The sequence below is a fragment of the Candida theae genome (assembly GCF_024610275.1).
Source record: "Candida theae strain CBS 12239 chromosome Unknown scaffold35, whole genome shotgun sequence".
Lineage (NCBI taxonomy): Eukaryota > Fungi > Ascomycota > Pichiomycetes > Serinales > Debaryomycetaceae > Lodderomyces > Lodderomyces theae.
In genome coordinates, this window is record NW_026261424.1 from 1 (window position 1) to 15,912 (window position 15,912).

The 15,912-nt window shown below is 40.2% G+C and overlaps 6 protein-coding genes across 6 annotated transcripts; 4 read left to right on the top strand and 2 right to left on the bottom strand. All coding sequences in view use genetic code 12, as the record gives it.

Moving 5' to 3' along the window:
- Positions 1-631: 631 nt before the first annotated feature.
- On the bottom strand, positions 632-1,192 carry KGF57_002102 (uncharacterized protein; the record flags this gene model as incomplete). Its single annotated transcript, XM_051751380.1, has 1 exon — positions 632-1,192. The coding sequence occupies one exon, from the start codon at positions 1,190-1,192 to the stop codon at positions 632-634; it is 561 nt and encodes a 186-aa protein (XP_051609354.1).
- Positions 1,193-2,772: 1,580 nt separating this feature from the next.
- KGF57_002103 (uncharacterized protein) lies at positions 2,773-3,492 on the top strand (the record flags this gene model as incomplete). The annotated part of the gene is made up of 1 exon (XM_051751381.1): positions 2,773-3,492. The coding sequence occupies one exon, from the start codon at positions 2,773-2,775 to the stop codon at positions 3,490-3,492; it is 720 nt and encodes a 239-aa protein (XP_051609355.1).
- Positions 3,493-3,755: 263 nt separating this feature from the next.
- On the top strand, positions 3,756-7,736 carry KGF57_002104 (Elongator subunit; the record flags this gene model as incomplete). The annotated part of the gene is made up of 1 exon (XM_051751382.1): positions 3,756-7,736. The coding sequence occupies one exon, from the start codon at positions 3,756-3,758 to the stop codon at positions 7,734-7,736; it is 3,981 nt and encodes a 1,326-aa protein (XP_051609356.1).
- A 30-nt stretch (positions 7,737-7,766) lies between these two features.
- Positions 7,767-8,474, bottom strand: RAD59 (Rad59p; the record flags this gene model as incomplete). Its single annotated transcript, XM_051751383.1, has 1 exon — positions 7,767-8,474. One exon carries the CDS (start codon positions 8,472-8,474, stop codon positions 7,767-7,769), a length of 708 nt encoding a protein of 235 aa, XP_051609357.1.
- Positions 8,475-8,666: 192 nt separating this feature from the next.
- USO1 (Uso1p) lies at positions 8,667-13,403 on the top strand (the record flags this gene model as incomplete). Its single annotated transcript, XM_051751384.1, has 1 exon — positions 8,667-13,403. One exon carries the CDS (start codon positions 8,667-8,669, stop codon positions 13,401-13,403), a length of 4,737 nt encoding a protein of 1,578 aa, XP_051609358.1.
- Positions 13,404-13,635: 232 nt separating this feature from the next.
- Positions 13,636-15,909, top strand: ABZ1 (4-amino-4-deoxychorismate synthase; the record flags this gene model as incomplete). The annotated part of the gene is made up of 1 exon (XM_051751385.1): positions 13,636-15,909. The coding sequence occupies one exon, from the start codon at positions 13,636-13,638 to the stop codon at positions 15,907-15,909; it is 2,274 nt and encodes a 757-aa protein (XP_051609359.1).
- Positions 15,910-15,912: the final 3 nt, after the last annotated feature.

The window sequence follows — 15,912 nt, forward strand, 5'->3', positions numbered from 1 at the left end:
TACGCTGAGTTTGACGTGTCGCAATTGTTGTCTTGAAGTTTACGACAATGATTGTCTCTAAGCCAAAGTCGTACACAAGCAGAAGATATGATTTTGCCTTTGTTAAGAGCACATTTTAAACATCGCTAGGGAAACGTTCTAACATAGTATACCGATGATAAACATATTCTTCTGTGGATAAACCTCGTCTGGGGACAGACATATCTGATTACTAAGGGTATTCCCCATTTTTGAAGGAGTCAAAAGCTACCCCCTTACCCATTACAAAACACCATACAAGAATGGCATTTGTTGTTAACTCGAGCTGTAATCAGCTAAAGCCTATAATTAGTATGTTTCAATACGGAGTCCATTGCAATCGTTGCCAAGTTCTATCTCAGAAAAGCCGGCTCTATTAATTGATACTGGAGGTGAGTATACACTTCCTCTATTTCGTGAAACAAGAACGGTCCTTTTATTGTGGGTGTTTTAAGCAAAGCAGCTTTTAACTCCTTCAAAATTTAGCAGGAGAGCTCATATTCTTATGGAGCATTAGCGCAGAGTATATCTACAAGAAGCTATGCTTAAAGCTTGCTAAACAGCATTGAGTGTTCTGTTATGGATATTCAAAACGTGCTCTAAACTATGAATCCTACGCTTCAGGCTTCTCATCCTTTCCAAGCTCTTCAGCAAGCTCCTCCTCCTTCACCTTGTGAGCAGGCAACTTTGCAATAGCTGGATCGGAATCTTCAGCCTCTTGAAGGAGAGATTCCTTATTATCTGTGAATCCATGCTCTTTATTCCATTTGGTAACTGTTTCCTCCTCTTGTTTCAACTTGTCATCATTAACTTCCTCCTGTTCAATGTCATCAGCTTCAGGATTAGGAGTTTCATCCTCCTTCAATTCGGCTTTGTCAACTTTGTGAGCTGGCAATTTGGCGATGTTTGAATCGGCATCTTCGGCTTCTTGAAGCAATGACTCCTTGGGATCCTTGAAGCCGTGTTTGGTGTTCCATTCACTAACTTCTTTTTCTTCTTCCTGAAATTTTTGGTCCACGGCTGGGGCTGGGGCTGGTTCTTCTTCCTCTGCAGCTTGACCCCTTATTTTGTCTTCTTCCAAGTCGACTTTGTCGACTTTGTGAGGAGGAAGTTTTGCAATTGAAGGGTCAGCATCCTCGGCTTCTTGAATTAATGATTCTTCGTGCTTGGTCATGATTTAAGTTGTAGATCCTTGGCAGATTAATTGAGTTTCAATGGCCCAAAAGTGATGAGAAAAAAAAAAACTGTGGAATGATTTAAGCAAGAGTCGATCTTGTTCTTTTTTATATTCTAACAAATGATAAGACGGTTGTTGAATTGGCCTGACACATTTTTTTTATAAGCGCACAAAACCGGTTAATTCTCTCGCGGCTATTCCGGAGATTAAAAATACTTCAATCGCTGGGTTTATAAAGACCTGGGGGGGGGGAATCTTCTCAAGCCTCACAAGGGTTACCAACTGGTTCAACTGCAAAGAAACAAAGGGGCCAACTGGATCACATTTTCTTGTCAAATAGCTTTCTCTCTCTCTACTAATTTGGAGACACAGAAAAACGTCCACTGAGTTTTGTAATGATCGAAGTCAAGATTAACCAAAACTTGCAAAAAAAAAAAATTGTGATAACATCACCAACACGCTTCCGGAGAGAATTGCAAGAGCCGGTGAGGGTGACTGGTAGCTCTCTTAATCAACTGCTTTCAAGGCGGTGGATTAATTGAACCTCGTTATATCAAATGTGTCATTTGAAGTGAATAATTTTTGGAGGAGGAAAACTTCTTTTCGAAGATATATATATATATATAGGATTACGATTATGTATCTTTCGAAAGGTTTTTAGATGACAAGAGAAATGATGGCTTATTATGCTACAACTACGCCTCTCAATAGTGTTCTACAATCTCTTGATTTCACAGCCCCATCCCTCCTCCTCCTCTTCCCTTCCCCCCCCTTGGTTGATTTGCGCAAAAATAGCGCAATGATTTTTCACAAGAAAATCAAAATTCTTGGCAACTCTTTGTCTGTTGTTGACTTGGACCAAATTAAAAAAAGAAAAAACAAAACCTCAGCCAGGTATGCAACCGATACGCCTTGTATGACGTGAGCGTGCATATACGTCACCTCCCCCCCCCTCTCCCAGCGCCCCCCTTTCCTTCAAAACGCTAGTGCCCCTCTTAAAAGTTTGTGTTAATAAACTAAAAATAAAAATGGGTTGTGCTACCAATCGCGCTCAAATGTTTATGATGTCATACATGTATAGTAATTTTAGGTACACAGTAGACCAGCAAGAGTGTGGAAGTTAGTGACACTATGTTGTATCTGGTGACAGTCCTGATTCTTAGTCAGACTCTCCCATGTAATATACTATTTTCTTCAAGGAATATGAGGTCTCAATTTCTTTTATGAGGTGTTTCTCTCTCTCTCTCTCTCTCCCTCTCTCATAAATAGAGATTAGTAAACATCACAGCAGCATCACAACAAAACAAAGATCAATTTTTTTTTCATTTTTTTCTTTTTTGTCGTCAAGTTATTTTGCAATCGCTTACATAATTTAATTTAAAAAATAGACCCATTTATTATTCTTACTAACTAAAATCCGCTCTTTTTTATGTAGCACTAAATCAGGAAGAGACAGAGGGCCTTTCTTAAATAGACAGACGATGAACTTTATATGAATCTCTGACATTGAACAACTTCACCTGTCATCTCCACTTTTTTTCTATTCAAGCTCATCTTGAATCCCTTAGACCATTACCATGTTTACCAACTTCAAAACTGTTTTAAAACCATCGATCAAAGCAGAGAGAGCGCCTAGAGGTACTCAAATCAGAGGAGATTACAAAGAACTAATACCTCATGTTCAAAACGATATAAACATCACCACTGCACAACTTTCGCAATACGAGAACACGTCTCTATTACGAAAACTAATCCTGTTAATGAAGCAAAACCATAAAGAACAAATCGAGGAGCTAAATAGAGAGCATAGCGGAACAAACAAATACGACGCCAAGCTATTCAACTTGCTCAAGTCACAACTAACTGAGTTGAAAAGTTTGTTGGACATTTTCAAAAATAATTTCATCCATTCCTTATACGATAACCATGTACACAACCACAAGATGCAAAAGCTCGAGTCAAGCTCCGAGTCGAGATTGAGCTCAACATCTTCTTCGGGATCATCAGTGTCGCAGCTTTCAATGAATGATGTAGATTCAAATACGGTTGACGAAGCGCCAGACTATTTGTTGGATCCAATATCCTTTGAGATATTGACAGATCCAGTAGTTACTCCAAGTGGAATCACTTATGAAAAAGAGGAGATTTTGAATCACATTGACAAAAAGGGCAAATATGATCCCATAAGTAAGCAGTCCTTGAGTAAAGATCAGTTGTATCCAAACTTGATCATAAAAGATACTGTCGAGGCGTATAAAGAGGGGCAAAGCAAACAAAGTATTGATAGCAGAGCATAGTATAGTATATAGAGTAGCATAGCATGGAATGCATAACATCAAAGCATTACAATATTGTCAAGTTTGGCTCTTCATCTGGTGAGCCATACTCCGATCGGGTTTTAAAAGCCATTTGGTCCTGCATAAAAGCAATGGATTGTGTTTTTATTTAATTTTTTTTTTTTTTTTTTGGCTCTTCTTCCATGATGAGCAGCTGCCATCGCCGGAACTAATTTCAGTGTCTAGAAAGTCAACAAGAGCTCAGACATTTCCGCAATACAATCATGAGAAACTTGGTGGTCTTGAACAGGGGCTACATTAGTCCCGAATCACAAACCTATCCAGATTTGCACATAATTGACAGTGTTTATGATGCAGTTTCTGATGCCATCACATTTGTTCTATCCTCTGAAGAAAGTCAAATTGTTGAAGTTCAGCAATATCACAAGAATGGAAGCGTGTCTGTACTTGCGAGCTTCCCAGTTAACTCACAGTTACTAAACACTGTTCATTTTGTTGACTCAGCCCAATTGGTGTTTGTTTTCAGCAATGGTGACATCATCACTGCAAGCTATGATCCACAACAAACAAATGATTATGACCACACCATCATTGAAATTGTGGGGACAATCGACGTTGGTTTGCAGGCAGCACAGTGGTCACATGATGAGGAGACATTGGCCATGGTAACAAACGAAAACAAGTTGCTTTTACTATCAAGAGTCTTTGAGCCAATCTCTGAAAAGTTGCTAGATTCAAGTGATATCAAGATTTCCGATTCCAAACACGTATCTGTTGGATGGGGTAAAAAGGAAACTCAATTCAAAGGAAGAGGTTTCAAAGCATTGGAGAGAGAAAAGGAAGCTTTGAAACATGCAGGATTGGATGAAAAGTCAACTCAATTACGTGATCCCACAGTGAATGAAATTGAACGTGGTACAATCTCCGACTTTGACGACAATACCGTGAGAATTAGCTGGAGAGGTGACTCTGAGTATTTTGCAATCAACACAAAAGAACCTGTTCTAGTTGAAGATACCGGTGAAACATACGATAGAAGAGTCGTTAGAGTTTTCAACAGGGAAGGTGAACTTGACAGTGTCAATGAAGCCGTTGATGGGTTGGAACAAAACCTCAGCTGGAAGCCTCAAGGTGCACTTATTGCATCCACTCAACGACACATCGATGATGAAGATGGCGAAGAGGTGTTGGATTTGGTGTTTTACGAACGTAATGGTCTTAGGCACGGACAATTCAATCTTCGAGTTGACCCTCGTGAAGAAGTTGTGCAAAATATCACTTGGAGTTCAGATAGCGAAATCCTACTTATACAATACAAGGATAGAGTACAACTTTGGACGACGAAAAATTACCATTGGTATTTAAAACAAGAGATTTTTGCCAAGGACATTTTATTCACCAAATTTCATCCCGAAAAACCGGCAAATTTTATGATTGGAACATTGAGTGGCTTGCAGATTATAGATCTTACTTACAAGATCGTTAGAGGACCAACGAGATTTGGCAATGACATTGGGATGACCTTGGTTACAGATGGCTCTGTTGCTAAAATAACTCCAATCTCGGTTGCCAACGTTCCACCGCCAATCAGTTTCCGTGAGTTGGATGTTCCAGCAAATATCAATGATCTTGCAGTTAGCAAGTCAAACGAAAAGTATGCCACATTAAGCAGTAATAATGACATCTTCCTTAGTGAATTGTCCATTGACGCCATGAAACAAGGACAGCATCCTCGCGTTTTGAGCAAAATAGCGGCAGACGTGTACATCAACGAATCGGATGAGGTGGCAAAACAAATCGCATTCATTAGGGACGACTTTGTGGCTGTTGCTGTTGATGCGCCAACCTATTCCCGTGTAGTCTTGATGGAGGTTGATGATATCAAGAACCCAAAGCTCAACGACTCCGTTGATGTTACCCCCAAATTGGTGTTGATGAAATCTAGAGCCGACTTCAACACGATTATAATAGAGACCGTGGATAGTAGGCTTATCCAAATTGACTCCACACAAGATCTCAAAGAGGTGTGCAAGCTTCCACAGTTGTGTCGTGAATTTGAAGTCAACTACAAGGAAGAAACAGACGAGTTTGAGAGTTTTGGTTTATCGCGAAATGGGAAATTGTTTCGTAACGACACGCCGATAGTTAATGGCGTAACTTCGTTATTGATAACAGAGTCCCACTTGCTATTCACAACAGTGCTTTCGAAATTGTGTTTTGTTCATTTAAATTCCGAGCTCGAAAACTACGAAGTGTTTCAGAACTTGTCCAACGAGAATATCGTTGATGAGAGGATTAGACAAATTGAGCGAGGATCCTTTTTGGTTAATGCAATGCCAACAAAGTATTCAGTTGTGTTGGAAGCTCCAAGGGGAAATCTTGAGACTATTTGTCCTAGAATAATGGTTTTGTCGGCTATCCGGAAATTCATTGCCTCCAAGGATTTTTACAATGCATTCCTTGCATGTCGTACGCACAGAATTGACTTGGACATCTTGCATGATTACGATCCTGCTTTGTTCTTTGATAATGTTGAGCTATTCGTCAAGCAGATCCAAAAGGTTGAGTATTTGGATTTGTTTGTATCCTGTTTGCACGAGGAGGATGTGACCAAGACTAAATACAGGGAGACGTTGATTGATGCAGGTGTCAACGAATTGGAGACAAAGCAGAATGGGGAAACATTGCAACCTGCTTTCCGTAAGAAGTTTGCAAACAAAAAGGAAGAAGTTTTTAAAGAATTCAAAGATTCCAAAGTCAACAGAATCTGTGGAGCAGTCTTGACGGTATTACTCAAGCCGGAATACTTTGGCAACTATATGCAAACTGTTTTGACAGCGTACGCTTGTGAAAAGCCACCTAATTTAGTTGAAGCTTTGCATTTGATTGGGGGATTGAAGGAGGAACAACAAAAGGAAACTGCAATTACACACTTGTGCTTCTTACAAGATGTCAACAAGCTTTATGACACTTGTTTGGGGTTGTATGATGTCAAGTTAACCTTGTTGATTGCACAACAATCTCAAACGGATCCAAAGGAGTATCTTCCCTTTTTGCAGAATTTACACGTACAACCGGAATTGCGTAGAAAATTCTTGATTGATGACCACTTGAAGAAGTACAATTTGGCGTTAGCTTGGTTACATGAGATGGGCACAGAAGCGTATGTTGAATTTGATGAATATGTGGTCAAACACGACTTGTTCAAGCTAGGGTTGAAAATCTATGAATATAATTCGGAGAGGGGCAATGACATAATGCACTTGTTTGCTGAACACTTGCATCATACAACTAACTTCAATGAGGCTGGGTTGGCGTTTGAATTTTTGGGCAAATTGGATGAGGCTTTGGAAAATTACATTTTGGCCAAAAAGTGGAAGTCGGCATTATCAATTACTGCAATGCCCGAGTATAAAGGGAAATTTGAAACAACGGCAAACAATCTTGTCAACACATTAACTGCTGACCACAAGTATAGTGACGCAGCCGAGATTGAGTACCACTTTTTGGGAAATGTTCGAGAAGCCATCAAACTCTACTGCAAACAGTATTGGTTTGACCAAGCTATTCTTATTGCCGAGAAGGAGTCACAGTCCGAATTAATCGAATCGGTCATCGACGTTCAAATCAATGAAGGGTTCGGTACAATTGCTGAGCTCTTGGCAGATTGTAAAGGACAAATGAATTCCCAATTGAGACGGTTGAGAGAGTTGCGTGCCAAGAAGGAGGAAGATCCATATTCCTTTTATGGCACTCCTGATGAATTGGATACGCCAGACAACGTGTCGGTTGCTGCTTCGGAAACGTCCACCGCGCCATCCTTTTTCACGAGGTATACTGGTAAAACTGCAGGAACTGCAAAGACTGGGGCTTCTCGTCGTACTTCGAAAAACAAGAAACGTGAGGAGCGTAAAAAGGCCAAAGGTAGAAAGGGCACCATTTATGAAGAAGAGTACTTGATAAGATCAGTTGGCCGTTTATTGGAGAGATTGGACCAGACACAGCCAGATGCAATCAGGTTGATTGAAGGTTTGATCAGACGTCGAATGAAGGAAAAGGCGTATCAGATTCAAAAGAACTGGTGTGAGTTGATTGATTTCATTCTGGAGAATATCGATGAGATACACAATATGAGCGAGAGGGATCGTGAGAGAATTGATGATAATGGGGAGGTATATTTGATGGAAGAGATTCCTAAACCTACAGTCAACAAATTTCCAAAGTTTAGCATATTGGATTATTGATTATGCACACCTTGTATAGCGCACGTAGCTTTAATTTTGACTGCTTGGGTCATCAATTCCAAGTTCTTCACTAGCCTTTTTCAGCTCGTACCTGAAATATAAGTCGCGTAGGCCGATAATTGCATTCTTCATTCCATCAGTAACAGCCTCTTTCTTGCATTTGGAATAGCACATATACTTATGTGGTATATTGGAAGCCGAGCCTTCGCCTACGCCATCGGTGCAAGTACCATCCAGTAAGGTCAAGCGTACGACGCAAATACACTTTGCCGAGTACCTTTGTTTCGTTTCCTCGCTATTTGGGGCCGTTGGCGTACTGCTTAAGGTTGTCGCTGAAACATTTGAAGAAATTGGGGCTGCTTCGTTACTCAAATGACCAGTGGCAGGGACCCCTTCATCATTAACAACATTCACGTCCAGCATCACGCATTCCTCGATTGACGTGGACCACCCGTTAAATCCAAAAACTTCATTAGCTAATTCGTATAATATGTGGCCCGAGAATTTGTTGAAGCTCCAATTTAACCCACCCATGTTCTTTGAATCCCTTGAGTATTGCAACTGCTCTAGCTTGATTTGCAACAAGCTGATTTTTTTCAAGACTGATTCGTTAGAGTCTTCGATTGCATCGTCACTTGAATGGGTATCTAAATCTGCCAAAGTTGGGAAATAACAAACTGTTGAAGGGAGGTTCCGCGTCTCTTCGTCAATATCGTATTTGGAGTCTTCAAATGGCATCAAGACATTTCTTTCGATGGACCGAAATAGATGTGTTGAGATCTGTTATGGAAGAGGGCACTGACGTGTTTTAGACTTCATTTACACGAGGGGTTTTATGTGTTTTTTTTTTTTTTCTTTCTTTCTTTCTTTCTTTCTTTCTTTGGTCCTTTTTCTTCATAACACATTGACCACCACGTCAACCACCATCGCATGGAGTATATAAACAGCATTTTGGGGAGTCAAGGTCAGACACAGCTGGTGGAGGAAGCCATTCCTACGCTATGCAACCGATTGCAACATGCGGCATTGGTGTCAGATCGACGGTCTGCTGTTTTAGGTTTGAAAAGTTTCAGCAGACAGTATCGAGAAACTGTTGTTGAGTATGGGTTGAAGCCATTGATTTCAACTTTGAAGAAAGATTACGATAATACCAACTTGGTTAAATCCATACTAGAAACATTCCTCATTTTGTTTATCCGTGGAGATACCAACGAGGATTTGACCCGAGGGTGGATTTCTCAACAGCTGAGATTGCAAAATGGAAAGTATCCGTCCCCATTGTTGATGGATTACACTCTAGACCAAATGTCATTGTGGATTGCAGACGCACTTCTCCAAGACCAAGATGCATTCAAGCTCTTGGTCGACGAATTGGATGAGAACGACTACCATTTGAGAGTGTACACTATACAACTTTTGGAATCGTTAGTGGCCAGTCGGGGAACAAGAGTTAAGGAAGCGTTGTTGAACGTGCCCACTTCAATGTCGACAATTTGCAACTTACTACAGGATATACACGAGCCGGTACGCAATGAAGCAATTTTGTTGTTAATGGCGGTGGTCAATAATAATTTCAATATTCAAAAATTGGTTGCATTTGAAAACACGTTCGAAACCTTGTTCAATATTATAGATGAGGAGGGGGGAATACGTGGGTCAATTCTCGTCCAGGACTGTTTGACTTTGATCACTAATCTCTTGCAGTTTAATGCATCGAATCAGAAATTCTTTCTAGAGACCCAGTGCGTTCCAAGACTAGCGAAATTGTTGGGGGAGCCCATTGACGAAACGGAGGAGGCGGGCAATACTGATGAAGATTATGATGGAAATGGATCCACGTTCCCTTCCTCGCCAATGGTTTGGACTGAACAAAGATTACAAAACATGATAATCGCCTTGGAGATTTGCAGATTATTGGTCTCCGAAGACAATGAGTTGGTTGTACAGAACCAGGACAACTTGTACCAAAACGGAATCCATTATATCCTTTTAAAGCTTGTTTTCTCTCCCATTACTGAAATTCTGGTTCGCTCCGTGGCTTTGCTAGCCACAGCCGATGCTATAAGTGGAAACCCCACTATACAATTTGAGATTTCTAAAATCGATGTGCCATACATTGACCCCTCCTTGCCGTCACATCTTCAAGCTTATGATAAGCCTATTCTGGTGCCATTGGCTTGGCTCAACTGGTGTTTGCTTTTAAATTCAGTGCATTTATTTGACATTAGAATCGGGGCTGCGTACTGCTTACAATCGTACTTCAAGCATAATCAAGAGTCCAAAATGGCGTTTCTCAACGATCAAATTTCCGCCTACTCAGACGATGAGTTTTATAGAAATTTGAAGGAAGACTTACCACTCATGAATGGAAATAGTATTCGCACGCCTTTCGGAAACGTTTTTAAAGTGTTAATGGACTATGATTCCGATTTGAAGTTGAATCCTTACAAAGTTTGGTTTGCTGCTGTTATACTAATGTACGCTTTTGAAGACGAACCAGCGAATAGGGATCTTGCGAGAGCAGTCAAGACGGGAGATGCGGACTCTGGAGAGGAAGTCATGACTTCAGTGCAAGCAATATCGGGGCTACTCATCACGACATTGACCCATATGGATCAAAGAATTGCTATTGGATATTTGATGCTTCTTACTGTTTGGCTATACGAGGATTTCAATGCAGTTAATGACTTCCTAAACGATGGTTCCATTGTTAAATCGTTGTTGAACTCCTTATCTCATAGCTCGATTGGTGAAAACCTGCTTGTTCATGGTATGACGACTGTTTTACTTGGTGTTGTTTACGAATTCTCCACAAAAGAGTCTCCTATTACAAGAACAGAATTACATGCGCTCCTTGTAAAGAGTTTGGGAAGAGACAACTATTCCTTGAAGGTAAAACAATTGGTTGCCGACCCTGTATTCAAATTTTTTGATGAGACGCTGAATTTCAGTTCAGTGCAAGATGATAGTGGCTTGCCCGATGTTTACTTTGACGTTATTTATGTCAATTTGGTAAAAGAAAACTCGTTTAGAATTAAAAGAGCCTTGTTTCACGATCCCGAAGGTGAGCCAAGGCGCAAGATATCTTACGAGGATGTTGAAGAACTTGATTTGAGAATATCTGAACTAAAGAAGGAAATACATGAAGAAAAGCAAAAAAACTTGGAAAGCGAATCAACTATGAGGTCAAAGATTAAAGAATTGGAAACTTTGAAGGAAGATGTTCAGCTGCGCTTGGTGTCAACGGAAGACAATCTTCAAAAATTGAAGGCAGATCATGAAACTGCAAAGGAGAATATTGCGTCTACGCTGCAAAGCCTCGAAGAAGTAACAGCATTGAAGAATAAATATGAGTCTTCATCGGTAAAATTACAAAAGGATCTAGACAGTAGCTTGAAGAGGTTGGAAGTTCTTGAGGCGGAGAAGAAACGTTTGGAAGCTCTGTTGAACCAGGCAGAGCTGGCAAAGGAAAAGCTTGAATCGGGTGTAAACACAATGACGAAAGATCTTTTCCAGTTGAAGAAGCAAAATAACGACTCTGAGAGTAAGATAAAGAAACTCGAAAAGGACACAAAAACTATTCAGAATGAATTTGAAAAAGTTAAGCGTGCAAAGGAGGACGAAATCAACAAGCTCAAAAAGGAAATTGAGAGTGTGAACCAACGTTTAGTTGGTCAAGAAAATGAGCATATGAGAGCTACAGCAACAATAGAGTCGCTAACTAGAGACCTTAACAGTAAAGACTCGGACATTCTGAAAGCCAAACAAGAAGTCGTAAGTTTGAAATCGAGGGTTGAGGAACTAGATCGCGTAAAGACTCAGTTAACTAAAACATTGGAAGAGAAGCAATCAGAGATACAAACTCTGCAATCAAAGATTGACAGTGGCTTGGATGAACAGCGTGCTTTGAAAACCGAGGTAGAAAAGTTGAATACAAAACTCCAGTCAGCTCGAGAGAAACTAGTGCAGTTTGAATCAGACAGTGACGAGAAGATTCATAAACTTGAGCATGAATTAGAAGATTATTCGTCAAAGGTGAAGAAATTGCAAGAGGAAGTGATAAAGCTTAACACGAGAGCTGCCCAAATACCGGAGTTGGAGAAAAGTAACAAAGACTTAGAAGATCAAGTTTCCAAACTTCGAGCAGAGTTAAATGCTAACGAGAAAACTATATCTGAACTCAACGATGTCAAGAATGCAAGTACTAAAATGTCCAAAGAGGTAAAGGGTTTAAAGGAAGAGCATCAAAGGGCTCAAAATGAATTGTTGGCAAAAATCAAGACCTACGAAGAGGAGTTGAAAGCTGCAAAACAAAAATTAGGAGTAGCAGAAGAGGCAAGTACTAAAGTCAAAACGCTTTCTTCCGATGTCCAGAATTTGAAGAGTAAATTGGAGCAAGCACAAAGTGAGTTAACTGAGAAATCCTTAGATGTCGACACTGGAAATGCGGCTAAGAAGAAGGTTCTTGAACTCGAGAAAGATCTCGCAAAGCTTAGAGATCAGTTGGAGAAGTCTAAAGAGGATGGTGTGAAATCTGTTGAACTTTCTCAAAAAGTTGAGAAGCTTAAAGCACAAGTGGAATCCGGAAAGGAGTTGGAATCAACTAACAAGGAATTTGAAAAAACGATTGAGAAACTCACCAAAGACCTAGAGACCAAGCAATCGAAAATTGAAGAAGGCACCAAGTTGAAGAAGGTTGTAGAAGAACTCCAAATAGATCTTGCTAAAGCGAAGAAGCAAGGTGATCGTGGTAAGGAGCTTCAGCAGGAAAATGAGCGACTCAAAAAGGAACTTGACCAAGCTCAAAAATCAGTCAAAAGTGGTCTTGATTTGCAAACTGAAAATAAAGATGTCAAGAATGAACTTGAAAAGGCACAGAAAGAAAAGAATGATCTAAACAAGGTCCAAAAGGAAAACGATTCTCTTCGGAAGGAAGTGGATGGGTTAAAAAAACAACTGGATGAATTTGAAAAGCTTAAAAAGGAAATGGAGAAGCTCAACGCTGAATTGGCAGAATCCAAAAAGCAAAAGGACGAGATACTCGAGTTGAAAGAGAAGAACCAAAAACTTTCCACTGAGCTTGAGGACAGCAACAAGAAAGAACAGATGATTTTTGATCTTCAAAGCGAAAAAGATAAAGTTAAGAAAGAACTTGAGGATGCCAGAAAAAACCAAAGTGACGCACAGGAGTGGGAGACTAAAGTCGAGAATCTTGAAAGCGAACTTCAAGATAATAAGAAACAAATCTTGGATGCCACTGCCTTTAAGACGAAAGCGGAGACATTGATTAAGGAACAAACTGCCCAAATGGAGGAAATTGAAAAATTAAAGAAGGAAAATGAAAGTTTGGTAACGCTGGTCCAATTGGAGAAGGAGAATGCTCGAAAATCCACAAAGAGGACTGATGAGATTGCCCAAATCAAGCAGAAGCATAAAGAAGAAATACAGGAAATGGAAAAGAGAATTAAGAGCTTGGAAGATAAGTACTCTTCATTTGTTCCAAAGTCTGATTTGGACGACTTGATGCTTTTGATGTCTGACTTGGATGATAAGAACAAAGTATACAAGTCACGGTTGAAGAAGTTAGGCGAGACGGTTGCAAGTGATGAGTCCAGCGATGACGAGGGTGACGATGATGACGATGATGACGATGATGACGAGGAATAGGAAGAGCTCGAAGCAAAGTAGATAAGTAACAGTGTAAGTAATGTATCTGTATTGCTTTAGGCTTATGCTTTGGATCCAATGTCGTATATGTATGTTGGCTTAAACTCTATTGACACAAAAGCGACTGGTTCAAAATTTTTTTCAAAGACAAGGCAGCTGCACAACATCTTCAATAGTTGATGCCATTGTGAAACAGACAGAGTCATCTCTACTTTCACAACTCATTTCTTAAATGATCCTTCTTATAGACTCATATGATTCGTTCACAAACAATCTAGCACAATTAATCAAAGATACAACCAATCAGGAAGTAATTATTGTACACAATGACGCTTTTCAACCTCACGAATACGAATCTTTCTACACACAGATCAAACAGCATTTCCAGTATATAGTGATAGGACCGGGTCCTGGGCATCCAGCCAATGCAGAAGATGTGGGAATAATTGGATGGCTTCTTCATAGAATCGCGGAGGACAGCATCAGTGTTCCAGTTTTGGGCATATGTTTAGGCTTTCAAAGTATATGTCATGAGTTTGGAAATAGAGTTGACAGGTTGACAGAAGTCAAACACGGTCAAATTTATGATATTCACCCCATTGGGGAGAACAAACTATTGTTGGGATTGAGCAGATTCCCCAGTGTTAGATACCATTCCTTATATGTGGATTTGAAGACGTTGAACGAAGAAATTGAGCCCTTAGCATTTTGTTTAGAGGAGAATAAAACAGGACTCGATGATGGCGAAATATTGATGGCGGTGAAACATCGAAAACACCCTTTTTATGGTGTGCAATATCATCCGGAATCTATTTGCTCAGAAAGTGGGAGACAATTGATTGTCAACTTTACAGAAATTGCCAACGAAGTTAATTCAATTTACAGGGAAAGCTTGGCTGGGCGGCAGAATAACTACTTTGAAGGTCTAAGAGGTCATGAGGTGCATGAGACGAGTTTAGTAGAGGGTAGCAAATTGCCCTTCCAACTAGATAAAATCACGTTTGAAGAAATTCATTTGCCAGAAAGCATAACTGCAATTGATGTTTGTGACCATTTTTATCAAAAGAGCGGTACAGCAGATTTTGTTTTGTTGAATTCTGCATCTATCCCAGGGGAATGGTCAATAATTGGGTTCCCCATTCCTGGGGAAAGTGAGGTCATCACTCACTCTGTTGATAATATGGACCAAATTGTGTTGTCTAAATACAAGCTGAATGGAAAAGAGATTGTCGATGTTCATGGGCATGATGGCGCTTGGAGGTATATTGCAAACGCGATGCACGATCGGTTCATTTCTAGAGATGAGATCAAATCAAAAGTCCAGAATTATCCTCAAAGAGAAGTCCCATTCTTTGCTGGTTATATGGGACTTATTTCGTATGAGGAGGGACAGCACTTGGTATTTGACAAAATCAAACCTCTTTGCGAGAGTACTCCAGATCTCAAACTCGTGTTCATCCAGCGGTCTTTAATATTTGACCACGTTACCAAGGAGTGGTTCATTATCTCGATCAACGATTGGTCAAATTGGACGTCTGATATAACTCATGAATTGTCCAATGTGAAGCCTATGGATCTTGACAAGATTGCCCTCAGTGTGAAAGATCTTGCGTTGGAGGAAGATGTGGATTCCATTAAATTCGAATTGCCATCCCAAGACTTTTATAGGAAGCAATTTGCCAAGTGTCAGGAGTATCTCCATTCGGGTGACTCGTACGAATTGTGCTTAACAACCCAGCTGAAGATATACCTCCCTTCGTATATCAACGCTTGGGATATTTATAAGGTCCTCACACTTCGCAAGAATCCATCCCCTTTTTCGTGTTTTATGGACTTTGATGATTGCTGTCTACTCTCATCCTCGCCAGAAAGATTTGTTTCTTGGAAAGATAAAGGCAAAGACAAGATGGTAGAGCTAAGACCAATTAAGGGAACTGTTCGAAATACCCCTGATGTGGATATTGCCAAAGCAACTGAAATTCTCAAAACGCCAAAAGAGATGGGAGAAAACTTGATGATTGTGGACTTGATTCGGCATGACTTATATCAGTTTACAGAGAATGTGAAAGTGACGCAGTTGATGACGGTTGAGGAATATAAAACTGTGTTTCAATTGGTGAGCGTAATTCAGGGGATTCTTGATAAACGGAGAGGATATTACGGAATCGATATTCTCCATAGATCCTTACCACCTGGCTCCATGACTGGTGCTCCAAAAAAGCGATCAGTGCAATTGTTGCAGGACATTGAAAACTTGCAAAATGGATGCAGAGGTAGAAGGGGTATTTATAGTGGTGTTGTGGGATATTGGTCAGTAACAGATGATTCAGATTGGAGTGTTGTTATCAGATCTGTTTTCCATTATAAACAAGATTTTGAGAATACAAAGGAGACCAATGTTTGGCGCATAGGTGCTGGGGGTGCCATAACTGTTTTGAGTGACGTGGATGGCGAATGGGATGAAATGAACTTGAAGTTGGCCAGTGCCTTACTGGCATTTAAATAGACT